Source organism: Lissotriton helveticus, chromosome 12 (genome assembly GCF_964261635.1).
Source record: "Lissotriton helveticus chromosome 12, aLisHel1.1, whole genome shotgun sequence".
NCBI lineage: Eukaryota > Metazoa > Chordata > Amphibia > Caudata > Salamandridae > Lissotriton > Lissotriton helveticus.
The window spans coordinates 18674156-18689273 of record NC_136073.1 but is presented as its reverse complement, the minus strand read 5'-3'; the positions used below and the strand labels follow the sequence as shown (position 1 = coordinate 18689273).

At 50.3% G+C, this 15118-nt stretch overlaps 1 protein-coding gene across 1 annotated transcript in view; it reads right to left on the bottom strand.

The window, feature by feature from the left end:
- The window catches only part of SLC5A5 (solute carrier family 5 member 5), a 75966-nt gene that overhangs the window by 31106 nt on the left and 29742 nt on the right, over positions 1 to 15118 (bottom strand). Inside the window, exons 10-12 of the mRNA XM_078669573.1 lie at positions 14866 to 14936; positions 14167 to 14253; positions 8417 to 8613 (exon numbers count right to left, since the gene is read on the bottom strand). Of these exons, the coding sequence (XP_078525699.1) occupies positions 8417 to 8613; positions 14167 to 14253; positions 14866 to 14936 (355 nt within the window). The remainder of the gene's footprint in view (positions 1 to 8416; positions 8614 to 14166; positions 14254 to 14865; positions 14937 to 15118) is intronic.

Here is a 15118-nt window from a genome sequence, read left to right as displayed (position 1 = left end):
TAATCGCAAATAAGGAATACCTCCCCATGCATTCCTATGGGCCTTTAGGCCCATAGGAATGCATGGGGAGTTATTCCTTATTTGCGATTAGCTAATCGCAAATAAGGAAGATGTAGGAATCGCAATATTTTTTGCAATTCCTACATAAATCCCATTTTGCAAGTCCTTAATAGCTATTCCTTATGAATCGCTATTACAGACTCGCAAAACGGGACTTTGATGAATCTAGCTGAATGTCTCTTGCTCTACTCCAGGCTGAAACTGTTCTGATTTGTATGCATTTGTGTTGTAATCTTCCAGAACAGCCTGTTTGCCAGCACCTCGTCAAAAACCTGTATCGGCCTTAATGGGTGATATTAGAGCGTATGGGATGCAGTGGACTGAAGATCACTCTGGTTTCAACAGAACCAGTATTGTGGCCAACCAAAGGTCTTTAGACATGGAGCAAGTCTCTATAGCCTCACTATACATCTGACTGCCTCAGCGTGTTTGGTCCTTCCCATCAGCTTTGAGAAGTCTGGTCTTTCCTCCTCCGTTAACTTGAACGGAGTACAATACACCAGATTGCCTGTGTACCTTGTATCCAATAAAGGATGATGTTCAGTCCAAGTTTAAAGAACTTGGGTTGCACTGCTGCAGCATGAATGCTTAATGAAGAGAGACTCCTCTTGCTATGCCAAACAAGCATTTACAATGCAATAGGTCTCGGGTTAATTAAGTTTGAGCTATAAATATTGCAACACCAACTGCAACAAAAGTCTATAAATTGTAGGCCAAAAAAAATGTTTATTTATTTTTGTAGCAATGGTGGCATGCTGCACTTTAGATGAATATGTTTAAAAGTAAAGTGCGCCATACTGCGATTGCTACAATAGTTAATTGTGGATGCGTTAACAATTGATGTGTGCGCTGATGGCTGGTGGTGTGTGTGCCTGTGAAATTGTGCACTGATGCTGTGTGGTTGTGGTTGTGTGTGGTTGTGTGTGTGTGGTTGTGTGTGTGTGTGGTTGTGTGTGTGTGTGGTTGTCTGTGTCGTTGTGCGTGTGGTTGTGCGTGTGGTATTGCGCGTGGTATTGCGTGTGGTTGTGCGTGTGTGTGTGGCTGTGTGTGTTTGTGTGTGTGGTTAGGTGTGGTTGTGTGTATTTATGTGTGTGTGGTAAACAGTTGTTTATTAATTCAATGTGCATTGAAAAAGACTACACCTCACCCAAGCCATTCTTTTAGCTTCAGGGGCTGGGAACAGTCTGAATTGCACTATGAGGGTCTGGTGGCTCAGTGGACTAATGTGTCCAATGCAGGGGCCTGTGTTTGACCTCATGGTCACAGCTTCAAATCCTGGCGGGTCCACTCAGCCTTTCATCCATCTGAGGTCGATAAAATGAGTACCATTGATTTGGGCAACAATAAACATGTTATTCAGCGCCAAGATACCTGTGGGTGAACGTGCGCTTTACGAATACAAATGTTAGGTTATGTTTGCAGCTTGGAGGAAAATGTGTGAATTTTTGCAGTAATGTGGAAGGCTCGAGTATCCTCTGTGTCCCCATTCCCTGTACTTCTGAACTGGTGTCTGGAATGCTCAAAAGGAATAATGTAATAACATGTTGGTGTGTGTTCTGGAGTGGAAGTGAGGAGATAGGGACAGTTGAAGGGAGGTTGAAGACCTTATAGGACTGACCTGTTGATGTAACTACCTAAGGGCCGAACTTGCCTCCTGTCTAAGGGGCTCCAGACTCTTGTATGAAGTCCCTGCGCTCTAACTTCAACAGACTTCCAATTCACACGTTTGGCGCCATACATGTTTCACTTAAACTAAGTTCACTTAAAGCCCCTTTGAAGTTATTTGCATATTACTCGCTACATTAAAATACAAATTCATGCAACGCGGGTCACCGCCTGCAGTTAGAAATCCGACCGCAAGTCTTCAAACACGCACCAGCTCGATGTATGCAGACTTCTGCTGTGACCTGGGACCTGCAGGGCTTGAGTTCTGCTTGTGCCAACTCAGCCTGCTATTTTTCCGAGGTCAGTAAATTGACTGCCATTCCACCTTTACTCTCAGCGTCTGAGAGCAGATGCGTACTATGGATCTCTGCAAATAGCAACACGTTTTAATTAGACAAAACGTTTCTCGAATGTATGTAATTTACGACATCCTGCCTGATGAAGCATTGTCCATATGTGATCACTGGTGATTCGAGGTGTGCGTGTGCATAGTCACGGTTGCAGAAAATAGGCCCGGCCAATCCATGTTTTGTGACGTGAGGCACATTTAATTCAAGTTCCGTATACTGTTTTTAAAATGGTCAATTCCAGTTTGTACTTACTGGCAACAATTACCTTGATTAACCAACCAGCCTTCCTGATCTTTTAATAGCACAGATCACAGATTCCGCACCCGTGGAAGAAAGAGACCTGAGCAGCGGGATCTACAGCGTCTCTAACATGGTCAGTGTTCAGGGGCACACCAACGTGAGAGGCTGGGCTAAAAGATGTTGCATCAGTGGGCGACAATAAATCACAAGCACGGAATCGAAACCTGTTGTGCGCGCGCACCACAGAGGAGCCGACGCGGGAATCGAAACCAGTGGTGCGCGCGCACCAGAGGAGCGGGGGCAAGGGAGCGCGAAGACACGCCGAGACGAGGTAGGGGATGTGTGTGTGTAAGCGCCGGGGGGTTCTGTGTGTCTGTGTGTGTGCGCACGGCAGGGGGGGGGGTTTCTCTATGTGTGTGTGCGTGTGTGTATGCGCGGCGGCGGCGGGGGGGTCTCTATGTGTGCGTGCGTGTGTGTATGTGGGGGGGTTCTGTATGTGTGTGTGTGAGTGTGTGTAAGCGTGGCGGGGGGGTCTGTATGTGTGTGTGTGCATGCTTGTGAGTCTGCTTCCAAGGAGCCATGGGAGACAGGAAGCGCGCGTGACCTGATCCGTTTACGCGCGCGTGCACATCACTTGTCTCCTGTCTCCCTTGACTCCTTGAAAGCAGAAGCGATTGCAATAGAGTCTCGGAGCGACGATCGCTTCGCAGTCCGCGACCTAAAAATAAAGGTCATGTGAATATCGTACACATAATCACTGCTTCCTTGTATGTCCTTTATGAGATATTTACCAAGGTTTGTAGGAATCAGATTAGATCTAGAATTTGTTCTCAAGGGAACACTTTGGCACAAAGTATACTTATGCACCCTTTGCTGCAAGATGTTTCCGACCGGGGACCCCTCCCCCACTATCCTAAGTGCAAGTCAGCCGCTGCGCCTGTTCCATTGCATATTCCGCTTTGATAACAATGTTCCCAGTTCTGTGATAGTTGGTACAGCACTGTATACTTTGATGTTTAACATGAACTCAATAGAAATAGATTTTAAAAAGGAAACAGTCTGGCACCACTGTGACGCCTGACCAGAGTATCAAGGTGCATCGGACCAGTTATGTCCATGTGAGCCCTTGTACCACTCTTTGCCCATATCCCTACCAGGCTGACCAAGCACAAACCTAAAGGCTAGAGGTGGGCACTGTATCTTCACCTTGATTTGTAATATATTGGTTTTAACAGACACAGACAGACATGAGGCATTAAGTTATATTGGTTTACATTTGTTTGCAAACTGACTGCTTCATTTACCATTCAAACAGGTGCAAGACAGGCAGCAGGACCGCAAGCTTGACTCAAACAGAAAGCAAGCGCAGTACAGGCAGCAGGACCGCAAGCTTGACTCAAACAGAAAGCAAGCGCAGTACAGGCAGCAGGACCGCAAGCTTGACTCAAACAGAAAGCAAGCGCAGTACAGGCAGCAGGACCGCGAGCTTGACTCAAACAGAAAGCAAGCGCAGTACAGGCAGCAGCACTGCATGCTTCACTCAAACAGAAAGCAGTAGCAGCAGCAGCAATGCAAGCTTTTCTTAAACAGAAATCAAGTGCAGTACAGGCAGCAGCACTGCAGCCTTTCCTCACACACAGGACAGGTGAATCACAGCAGTACAAGCTTCTCTCACCTGGGACAGGTGCATCACAGGCAGCAGTACTTCAAGCTTCACACACACAGGACGGGTGCAATACAAGCAATGGCACTGCAAGCTTCACTCCAATAGAATACAAGTGCAGTACCGGCGGTAGCAGTGCAAGCTTCACTCACATACAGGACAGGTGCATCACAGGCAGCAGCACTGCAAGCTTTACCCAAACAGAAAGCAGTAACAGCAGAAATGCATTTTTTTCTTAAACAGAAAACAAGTGCAGTACAGGCAGCAGCACTTCAACCTTCCCTCACACAGAGGACAGGTGAATCGCAGGTAGCAGCGCAAGCTCCCCTCACACACAGGAAGGTGCAACACAGGCAGTAGCAGTGAAAGCTTAAATCACATACAGTGCAGGTGCATTACAGAAAGCAACACTGCAAGTATCATTTATTCATTGGCCAGGCGCTGCAACTGCAGCATAAGTGCAAGATTTCATCACACACAAACACACATAACCCATCAAAGCACATGCAGCAGTACTGCAAACATCGCACAAACAAAAATCAAGTGTACCACAGGCACCAGGAAAGCAATCTTCATTGTCACAAAAAACAAAAGACATGCACAGTTTGGACATCAGTGCGTATTTGTGTGAGTGCGCATGTGTTGCATGTGTGTGTTTAAACCACACGGGGGACTCTGCTTCAGCAGATGGTGTTTGCAGTGTTTGGCTCTGTGTTGCTGCCCCTCTCCTCTGCAGGTGGTTATCCACAGTAAACAAGAGGCCGCGCATGCTCCCTCAGTAGCACATCACGCCGGGACGATTGCTGAGACAAGAGGCAGCGCGTGCTCCCTCAGTAGCTCATCGCGCCGGAAGGATAGCTGAGACAAGAGGCAGCGCGCGCTCCCTCAGTAGCTCATCGTGCCGGGAGGATGGCTGAGACAAGAGGCAGCGCGCGCTCCCTCAGTAGCTCATCGTGCCGGGAGGATGGCTGAGACAAGAGGCAGCGTGCGCTCCCTCAGTAGCACATCGTGCCGGGAGGATGGCTGAGACAAGAGGCAGCGCGGGCTACCTCAGTAGCTCATCGTGCCGGGAGGATGGCTGAGACAAGAGGCAGCGCGCGCTCCCTCAGTAGCTCATCGTGCCGGGAGGATGGTTGAGACAAGAGGCAGCGCGCGCTCCCTCAGTAGTTCATCGCGCCGGGAGGATGGCTGAGACAAGAGGCAGCGCGCGCTCCCTCAGTAGCACATCGTGCCGGGAGGATAGCTGAGACAAGAGGCAGCCTGTACTCCCTCAGTAGCTCATCACGCCAGGACGATGGCTGAGACAAGAGGCAGTGCGCGCTCCCTCAGTAGCTCATCTTGCCGGGAGGATGGCTGAGACAAGAGGCAGCGCGTGCTCCCTCAGTAGCTCATCGTGCCGGGAGGATGGCTGAGAAAAGAGGCAGCGGGCGCTCCCTCAGTAGCTCATCGCGCTGGGAGGATGGCTGAGACAAGAGGCAGCGCGCGCTCCCTCAGTAGCTCATCGCGCCGGAAGGATAGCTGAGACAAGAGGCAGCGCGCGCTCCCTCAGTAGCTCATCGTGCCGGGAGGATGGTTGAGACAAGAGGCAGCAGGTGCTCCCTCAGTAGCTCATCGTGCCGGGAGGATGGCTGAGACAAGAGGCAGCGCGCGCTCCCTCAGTAGCTCATCGTGCCGGGAGGATGGCTGAGACAAGAGGCAGCCTGTGCTCCCTCAGTAGCACATCACGCCGGGAGGATGGCTGAGACAAGAAGCAGCCCGTGCTCCCTCAGTAGCACATCACGCCGGGACGATGGCTGAGACAAGAGGCAGTGCACGCTCCCTCAGTAGCTCATCGCGCCGGGACGATGGCTGAGACAAGAGGCAGCGCGAGCTCCCTCAGTAGCTCATCGCGCCAGGAGGATTGTTGAGACAAGAGGCAGCGTGCGCTCCCTCAGTAGCTCATCGCGCCAGGAGGATTGTTGAGACAAGAGGCAGCGTGCGCTCCCTCAGTAGCTCATCGCGCCAGGAGGATGGCTGAGTCAAGAGGCAGGGCGCGCTCCCTCAGTAGCTCATCGTGCCGGGAGGATGGCTGAGTCAAGAGGCAGCCTGTGCTCCCTCAGTAGCTCATCGTGCCGGGAGGATGGCTGAGACAAGAGGCAGCGCGCGCTCCCTCAGTAGCTCATCGTGCCGGGAGGATGGCTGAGACAAGAGGCAGTGCGTGCTCCCTCAGTAGCTCATCGTGCCGGGAGGATGGCTGAGACAAGAGGCAGTGCGTGCTCCCTCAGTAGCTCATCGCGCCAGGAGGATGGCTGAGTCAAGAGGCAGTGCGTGCTCCCTCAGTAGCTCATCGTGCCGGGAGGATGGCTGAGTCAAGAGGCAGCCTGTGCTCCCTCAGTAGCTCATCGTGCCGGGAGGATGGCTGAGACAAGAGGCAGCGCGCGCTCCCTCAGTAGCTCATCGTGCCGGGAGGATAGCTGAGACAAGAGGCAGTGCGCGCTCCCTCAGTAGCTCATCATACCAGGAGGATGGCTGAGACAAGAGGCAGCGCGCGCTCCCTCAGTAGCTCATCGTGCCGGGAGGATGGCTGAGACAAGAGGCAGCGCGCGCTCCCTCAGTAGCTCATCGTACCAGGAGGATGGCTGAGACAAGAGGCAGCGCGCGCTCCCTCAGTAGCTCATCGTGCCGGGAGGATGGCTGAGACAAGAGGCAGCGCGTGCTCCCTCAGTAGCTCATCACGCCGGGACAATGGCTGAGACAAGAGGCAGCGCGCGCTCCCTCAGTAGCTCATCGTACCAGGAGGATGGCTGAGACAAGAGGCAGCGCGCGCTCCCTCAGTAGCTCATCGTACCAGGAGGATGGCTGAGTCAAGAGGCAGCGCGCGCTCCCTCAGTAGCTCATCGTACCAGGAGGATGGCTGAGACAAGAGGCAGCGCGCGCTCCCTCAGTAGCTCATCGTACCAGGAGGATGGCTGAGTCAAGAGGCAGCGCGTGCTCCCTCAGTAGCTCATCGTGCCGGGAGGATGGCTGAGACAAGAGGCAGCGCGCGCTCCCTCAGTAGCTCATCGTGCCGGGAGGATGGCTGAGACAAGAGGCAGCGGGCGCACCCTCAGTAGCTCATCGTGCCAGGACGATGGCTGAGACAAGAGGCAGCGCGCGCTCCCTCAGTAGCTCATCGTGCCGGGAGGATGGCTGAGTCAAGAGGCAGCGCGTGCTCCCTCAGTAGCTCATCGTGCCGGGAGGATGGCTGAGACAAGAGGCAGCGCGCGCTCCCTCAGTAGCTCATCGTGCCGGGAGGATGGCTGAGACAAGAGGCAGCGCGCGCTCCCTCAGTAGCTCATCGTACCAGGAGGATGGCTGAGACAAGAGGCAGCGCGTGCTCCCTCAGTAGCTCATCGTACCAGGAGGATGGCTGAGTCAAGAGGCAGCGCGCGCTCCCTCAGTAGCTCATCGTACCAGGAGGATGGCTGAGACAAGAGGCAGCGCGCGCTCCCTCAGTAGCTCATCGTACCAGGAGGATGGCTGAGTCAAGAGGCAGCGCGTGCTCCCTCAGTAGCTCATCGTGCCGGGAGGATGGCTGAGACAAGAGGCAGCGCGCGCTCCCTCAGTAGCTCATCGTGCCGGGAGGATGGCTGAGACAAGAGGCAGCGGGCGCACCCTCAGTAGCTCATCGTGCCAGGACGATGGCTGAGACAAGAGGCAGCGCGCGCTCCCTCAGTAGCTCATCGTGCCGGGAGGATGGCTGAGTCAAGAGGCAGCGCGTGCTCCCTCAGTAGCTCATCGTGCCGGGAGGATGGCTGAGACAAGAGGCAGCGCGCGCTCCCTCAGTAGCTCATCGTGCCGGGAGGATGGCTGAGACAAGAGGCAGCGCGCGCTCCCTCAGTAGCTCATCGTACCAGGAGGATGGCTGAGACAAGAGGCAGCGCGTGCTCCCTCAGTAGCTCATCGCGCCAGGAGCATGGCTGAAACAAGAGGCAGCGTGTGCTCCCTCAGTAGCTCATAGCGCCCAGGAGGATGGCTGAGCGAGCTAAATGTTTCCCTCTGTCGGTAGATGTCGTTGGTTAGACTCCTGTTGAAGCAGACAGAGCCGTCCATCGTGGTGAAACGAATACATGATTGGCATGTACAAAGGACTCTGAGACCAGAGCCAGGCGCCCTGGCACTGCGGAGAGGGTACAGGGCATGCAGAAGGCAAGGAGGTGAAGCTTAAAAGAGCACTGTGTCCACACGCTAGAGTGCATGCAGACTGTTCAAAGAGTACCATACATTGTGTAATAGTGAAATCTCGTACACACAACACGTACAAGTGGTAGAAGTGCAGTATTTGGGACTACATTTACACAAGTCACTACTGTTGTTAATCTTTAAATGCACTGAATCCAACTGTGTGATTGTGCAAAGAAGACGGCGCAGCCACAGGAGTAAAGTGCAGCCATTTTCCACACACATTCTCCACTCTTACCTTTCCAGCGACACTGTGTACGTTTTCGGGGGCAAAGGGCCCCAAATGATGCTGCCGTTGGTGGTATTACGCTGTGGGCAGAAGCTGGCGTGGGTGGGCAGCACCCCCATGATCTCGTCTGAGGGCGGGTAGATGGACCCCCCGATAGACACCCATAGGGTGAGCGTAAGCCCCACCATGAGACCAGTGAAGACGCCCTGTGCATGAAAGGAGAGAGGACAGAATGAGACCCGGATGCTGATACACTAGTGAGCTGCCTCCCTGTTACCACGGAGACTACGGCAGATCAGTGCTTTAACCCCTTTAGTGCTGCCGTCGGCCCACGGTCGTCGCGAGCACTACCTTGTCAGTGCTGCGCACGTCCGTTGGCCGACGCGGCCGCACCCGTTTCTTCGAACGTTCAGCACTGGTGCTGAACGTTCGAAGCAGTAAACGGGTTAAATGGGCCGGTACTCACAGGTAATGAGCACCAACTCTTCCTATTTTTATCACTCTGAGTACCAACACTTCTCTACTGCCGCGGAGAGTACCGGTCCTCATGAAAGGATCGGCGCATTGGCTGATAGGGCTGGTAAACTGTCTATGACAGTCAAAACACTTCTGTAGCCCTGAGCTGAGCCCCCGATGAACTATTCAGCGCGGGCTCATTTGCATAATATCCGGGTGTTCACCATTATGCTGTGTTGTAAGGAATCGAGGCAGCCCGGTGACAGCGCAATTAAGAAAGCCATTGGAGGTAAGGAGGTTGAAATGGCTTTAATCCCACCGATTCTTTGAGTGAGTGTCTGCTTACGTTTGTCTGTTTACTTGTGCGTGTTTTCGTGTGAGAGAAAAGAGGGGCAAAATCGAGACACTCTTGGGGGAATATTAAAGGAAATGTGTGGAATGCTTTGTGTGTGCACATCTGTCTGCTTGACAATACATAGTATTGTGCCGAGTAACAGCAAATAACAGTATTCAAGCTGCAAATATTACAAAACAAGGAAATATTTTAATATCACTGCCTCTGTCTTTTGTTTTGTGTAACGATTGAATCTATTTTGTTAATGAAAACCATTTCCCATGTGTTTTGGTATGTGCTACAACTGGATGTATGACGTTACAACGCATACTTTTACATCGCATGCCTTTACAACACGGTATTTACAACGAATACCATTACAACGCATAGTGCTTTTAGGCGCTGGATAGTGATTTATTTAATTTACTATTCCAACTCCAGTCCCCGTGGATAGTAGGGAAGGTGTTGGATAGTAAATTAAATACATTCCCTGTCCTAGCGCGCCCCCCAGCGCAATGCGTTGTAATGGTTTGCGTTGTAAAAGTTGCGTCGTAAAGGCACTGTGTGGTAAAAGTTGCGTTGTAAAGGTTGTACACCGCTACAACATGTATAGAAGTCCTGTCTTTCCACTGGCCACGCCCCTAGCCCCGCCCACTCGCCACATTTAAATGAGTACCTTCACTATTTTTTCCCATTTAAAGCACTGCGGCAGATCCTTCTCCTCCTTTCCCACTTTGTCACTGTTTGTCCATCTATCTCTCCCTGATGAAGAAACATAATTCCAGGTCCCCAAGAATGAGAACTGGGGGCTCCACCTGCAACTTCTAGCTCAGTTTAACCACTGAATGTACCCTTTCCAATCTGAGGCAGATTTTTCTAGGACCAAGCAGTGGTGTCAAAATGTTTTTTTTTTCATCCATATGCTTGAAATCTCGTAGCCAGTGAAATTGTGTGAGATGCTCTCACACACAAAAAGGCAAATTTTTTTTTTGTCAAGCAGTGAATGTTGCGAGGGCAGCTTAAGTGACCGTGGCACACATCCCGTCTCACAGCCCCTGCCAGACTTTTCCTATCCAGGCCCAGTCCTCCACCATCACAAATTATGCAAACACCACATGTGCCATATAAACAGAAATTGTGAGAAATGTGGAGAACCTAGTACTTGTGTTTTCCCCAAGAATATGGATTCATAATAAATCAAATAGATGTGCCCAGCCCGTGGGAGGAGTCTGTGAGCTCAGGGACCTTGGCCAGTTCATAAGTGAAATGAGACTTCTGAACCTGCAGAGAAATCTGCCTCCCTTTGCTTACTTTTTACATTTCCGTGAAGGCGGGAAAACTTTGCCCACTTTGCACTTGTCTTTGCATGCAATGGCCCCTTCATACTCAATGTGATTCTTAGGTGGCCTTGTACTGGTGGATGTGCCCTCTGGCCCTATGCACAGCCACACAGAGCATAAGTGAGTGGCCATCTCGTAGAGTCTTTCTACAATGGGTTTGAAGACTTCGAATGTGTTTGAACTGTTAGGGACCGATTCACAGGGCCGTATGCACATGTACGTTCGACGCATGTGTGGAAAATTAGTACCGTTTGGTAAACATTATCTGCGCCATCATGCCCTTTTTCCCCGGATGCCACACTTTTGTCCTGCGCACCCGCCATTTTAGGTGCCTCGATCAGAACCACCCTCTGCGCGCCACTGGCCCCCAACATAGCCCTTCGCCCTCGCAAAGCCCGCACACTGACAACCCCCGCTCTCTCATGCCTTGGGTCATAAACCCCTCTTCAGCGCAGCTCTGCCTCAGAGCCCCATCCTGTTCCCAGCGCGACACCTCCCTTCATTCCTTTCATGGTCCCAGGCCCTTTGATACAAAACCCCCTTTTCCTGTGCCCGTTTGTCTTCCTCGTTCCCAGGCCGACACCTAGCTCTGCCGATACTGTTTATTGCCCCTCCCCGTACAGTAGAAAGCTTCCCTCATCAAAGGACCCCCGAGTTGATCAAAGCCCCCACCCTATGAGATCCGATCGAACCCCCACATTCCGTGACTCGGCGGAATGTCCAGCTGCGCGATAATCATCACCTGTTGTAACCGGGGTGGGGACTTCAACTGTAAATGTGTGTGGGAACGGGCCTGTAGGGGAGATTCAGAGGATGTCCTTTCATACTTCAAAGCATTACAAGACTGTGTTACCTACAATAAAATTCATTTGACTGTGTATAAGAGGCCAGGCCTCAGAGATGCGGGTAGAGCACCTCATGACGATACCTGCTGTCTGAACTGATGTGTTCTCCTCCGGAGAGAATAAACCTTGTTTCCTGCCTTCCCGTCTCCAGCGCCTGCCTCTTCATTTGAGTAATATTTTGTGGGTTAAAGAGGCGATACCGCCGGGCAAATATCGATTGTCCATTGACCTTAGTTTTAACACATGTACCAATGGCGTTAATCACGAGAGCATTGAATTCACAAACAGTGAACTTGCACCGTAAGATGGATTTACCCATGCATAATATTGTGCAACAATGGTGTAATATTACGCCTCTATATCCCACTCTGGGGTTGGGGACAAGGCGTTCCCAAGGCCTGGAAGCTGGGAAATGTTTGGGAACACCCACCAGTTCAAGGGTTTGTGGATGCTCACAAACTTCTTTCCTGGTCCATTTCCACCTCAGAAATTGTGAAAGATGTTTTCCAGTCAAAGGCAGGAGTAAGTCCCTTTCCAGGGTGCTTATGGGCAAAGGGCGCCTCCCAAACTGGCGGAGATGCAAGTTGGCCCAACCCTATGCCACATGGAATATGCCACATGGTGTTCGCAGATTATGGTTTCTTTTACGATATGATTTACTGCCCCTAAATGTACTTTTATCCAAATGGTATGGAACCTCTCCTATGTGCAATTTTTGTAACTTGAGTATTCAGGATCGTATGCATGTCTTGTTGATTTGCCCTGCACTCCGCCCATTGCGGCTTAAATGGTTAAAACCAATATGTCTTTGACTAGGTATTTCTAATGTGAATATTTTTCTACAATTTCTATACTGTCCTCCAAATGAAATGTTTTGCTTCCACATTTTTAATTTTTTTAAAGGTTTTTAGCTATTTATTAAGGTGTTTAGAAGAGGTCTGACATTGCTCTCTCTTGTCTTTTTGTCAATGGATGCAATTAGTTTCGTGTGTGTTGATTGAATTTTTCCTTCGGTATGTAATTTGTATTGTGAATTTTATGTGGCCCTCGTTGAGAGCCAAAACATAATAAATAAATTGAATTGGCGGAGATGCAAAGGAATGTTTTTTTTTCCCCAGGGAAATATTTTGTGCCCGTGGAGAAAAAAAAGAAATAATGTGCAATAGGTTTCTGAATGACTGATATTTCTACATGTGTAAATCTGTGCCTACGTCAGGATGTAAAGAAACCTTGTCAATTCGGTCTGTGTGTCGGATCTTTCAGAAACAATTGTGTAGAGGAGCGTTTTTCGACATTGGTTAGATGAAGAATATTGTGTTGCGTGTCGTCAAGGTGGTGTTTTGGCACACACTTCTCTGGATTCTGTCATTCAAACTGATTACCCAAGGAAGGAGTTTCTAATGGGGGTCTGGGTATAGAATATTGTAAACAAAATATTATCTGACAGAACTATTGTGTCCTAAACATTGTCTACAAAATGATCACCCATTGGAGTTAATAATATAAAATCTGAACCCAACGGCACAACATTTTTGTTCGATTATATTTTTGCTAATGCTTTTCTGACATGTACTGTAACCGAGAATGGTCACTTCACATCCTTTCTAGTAGCACAACTCAGACACAGCAAAAGCCATGTGTGGTGTGGCTCACTGGTTAGAGGTGGCAGACCCGGAAGCAGAGGACAACCCGGGACCAGGGTTCAATTCCCGACACGGCAGGGTCGTGGACCAGGGTCAATGGACTTGATAATTCTCGGTGCCTACTCTAACCAGGGATCACACTCGGCAACTCTGGGCATTAGCTTGCCTTATCTCCACAACGGCCCCACACATACGCCGGGGATGCCTGGTTTCACCTTGGAGATACCCAGTAGGGACCGTCTCACAGGGAAAGCCAGGACGGGTTCCCCAGTGGTCTACAGCGCAAAGATACTCCTTCGGGAGTCGATTCTAGCGCTTTAAAAAAAAACCACAATTAAAAGCATGTAAGCATGTTCTTGAATCCAGTTGGGCTTTCCCAGAATTCTGACTAGGTCTCCTCTGTCTACCTCAAGCTGAAGCTGACCAAGACAGAATTTGTCATGATCAGTATAACAGAACATCACAGCTTAGCCTGGCTTCCCAAAATGAAACTCGTTGATGGCACCCATGAACAAATCAATGGCAACCACTCCAGACACCGCCCTTGCCTTCAAAGACCATGGTGCCATCTCCAGAAGAATGTGACCTCTTTCCTCCTTGAAACTGACTTCTTATGAACACAATGCCTGCGACCACCCGAAAACCACAGTAGTTCTCTCAGAGTCCTCATAGACTCTACAGCGCGCCTTTTGACCCCCCGGAGGACTAACTACCCTTGAGGGACCACTCCACCCCACATGCAAGTTCATCGCCAGATCACGAAAAAAACTGCAACTCAAAGTAAAATAGAAGACTAGCTTTCTTTGTATTGAACCCTACAATCTGGAACAACATCCCCATCAGCATCAGAAATGCTCCTCCCCTGCTGCAGATCATAAAGGGGTTAAAGATGCGACTCTTTAAAGGATGCAACATCTGCGCGCTGTAAGATTCATCGCCCTGCAACGTCCAGTTTTGCTGTACACAATCCTGAGTCGTAACTCGGGGTTCCCACCCTTGTTCAGGCCCCCACTGCTCTCTATCTTGCTCTTCATTTTACAAATATATATAAATACATACATAAATATATATATATACACATACGTACTTACACAATACTTAAACAAGCTTTAGAGTGGTGAAAACAAACCTTCCAACTTACCGGGGTATTTGTGGGTGGGATGAAGATGCCGAGGATGAAAGCGCCAAGCAAAGGCCCACTCATCACCCCCATGACGGTGAAGGAGCCCTACAATAGAGAAGGAGGTGGTGATTCAAAGACATGTGCAAATCTAGGGTGCACAGGAAAACGTGGACACAGTCAGACTCCTGGTTATGATTAGGCATGGGCTGAGTTCCGCTACATGGATCTCCACTAAGTGACCCAAAAAATATGCCGTGCTACATGGAGTTCCGCAAGCAGCAGAGTGCGTTGGATCTCGCTGATTTTTAGCACCCGGTGTTTGTCCCACGCTGGAAAATCAGCACGTACAGCACCATGTGCAGCACGAGAGGGCGCTCCTTTTTTCTGCCGCTCAAGTAGATTGTCTACTCGAGCGGCAGCTTCCTCAACGCAAGTGGATGGTTTCTCAACGCGAGCAGTCGTGACCATCCACTACTGCCCTCATTGAGAAATGACGCTGGGAGGTGGTCTAGCGTTGGATTTTACTGGCTCGCGCTCAGCAGGAACGAGATAAAAACACAGAGCAGAGTTTTCCGCAACTTCGCGTGCGCTGCGGATTGCACAAAACTTCGCAAACGGAGCAAAGTTCACCGCCAAGGCCCGGTTATGAGAGCTTTCTGGCTCATGAGCACAAGTCCACCTCTTCCAGGACAGGGAATCATTGTAAGCCACTCTTACCTGCAGCACCCCTCCACCCAGCAGGGAAGACAGTGCGGCCACTGTGATGCACAGGGTGCCATACAGCAATGCTGAAATAAAAGGATGGGAGAGATGCATTAATCATCAAAAAACATGTATTTATGGATGGATGGATAAATGAACGATGTTATGTAGTACACCCCTGCAAAAAAACTAGCAGCAAGCAAGTTGACGGTATGGGGAGGAAATGTGGGTAAAATTAAATGAAGGTGAGCATTTTTTTTAAGACTGA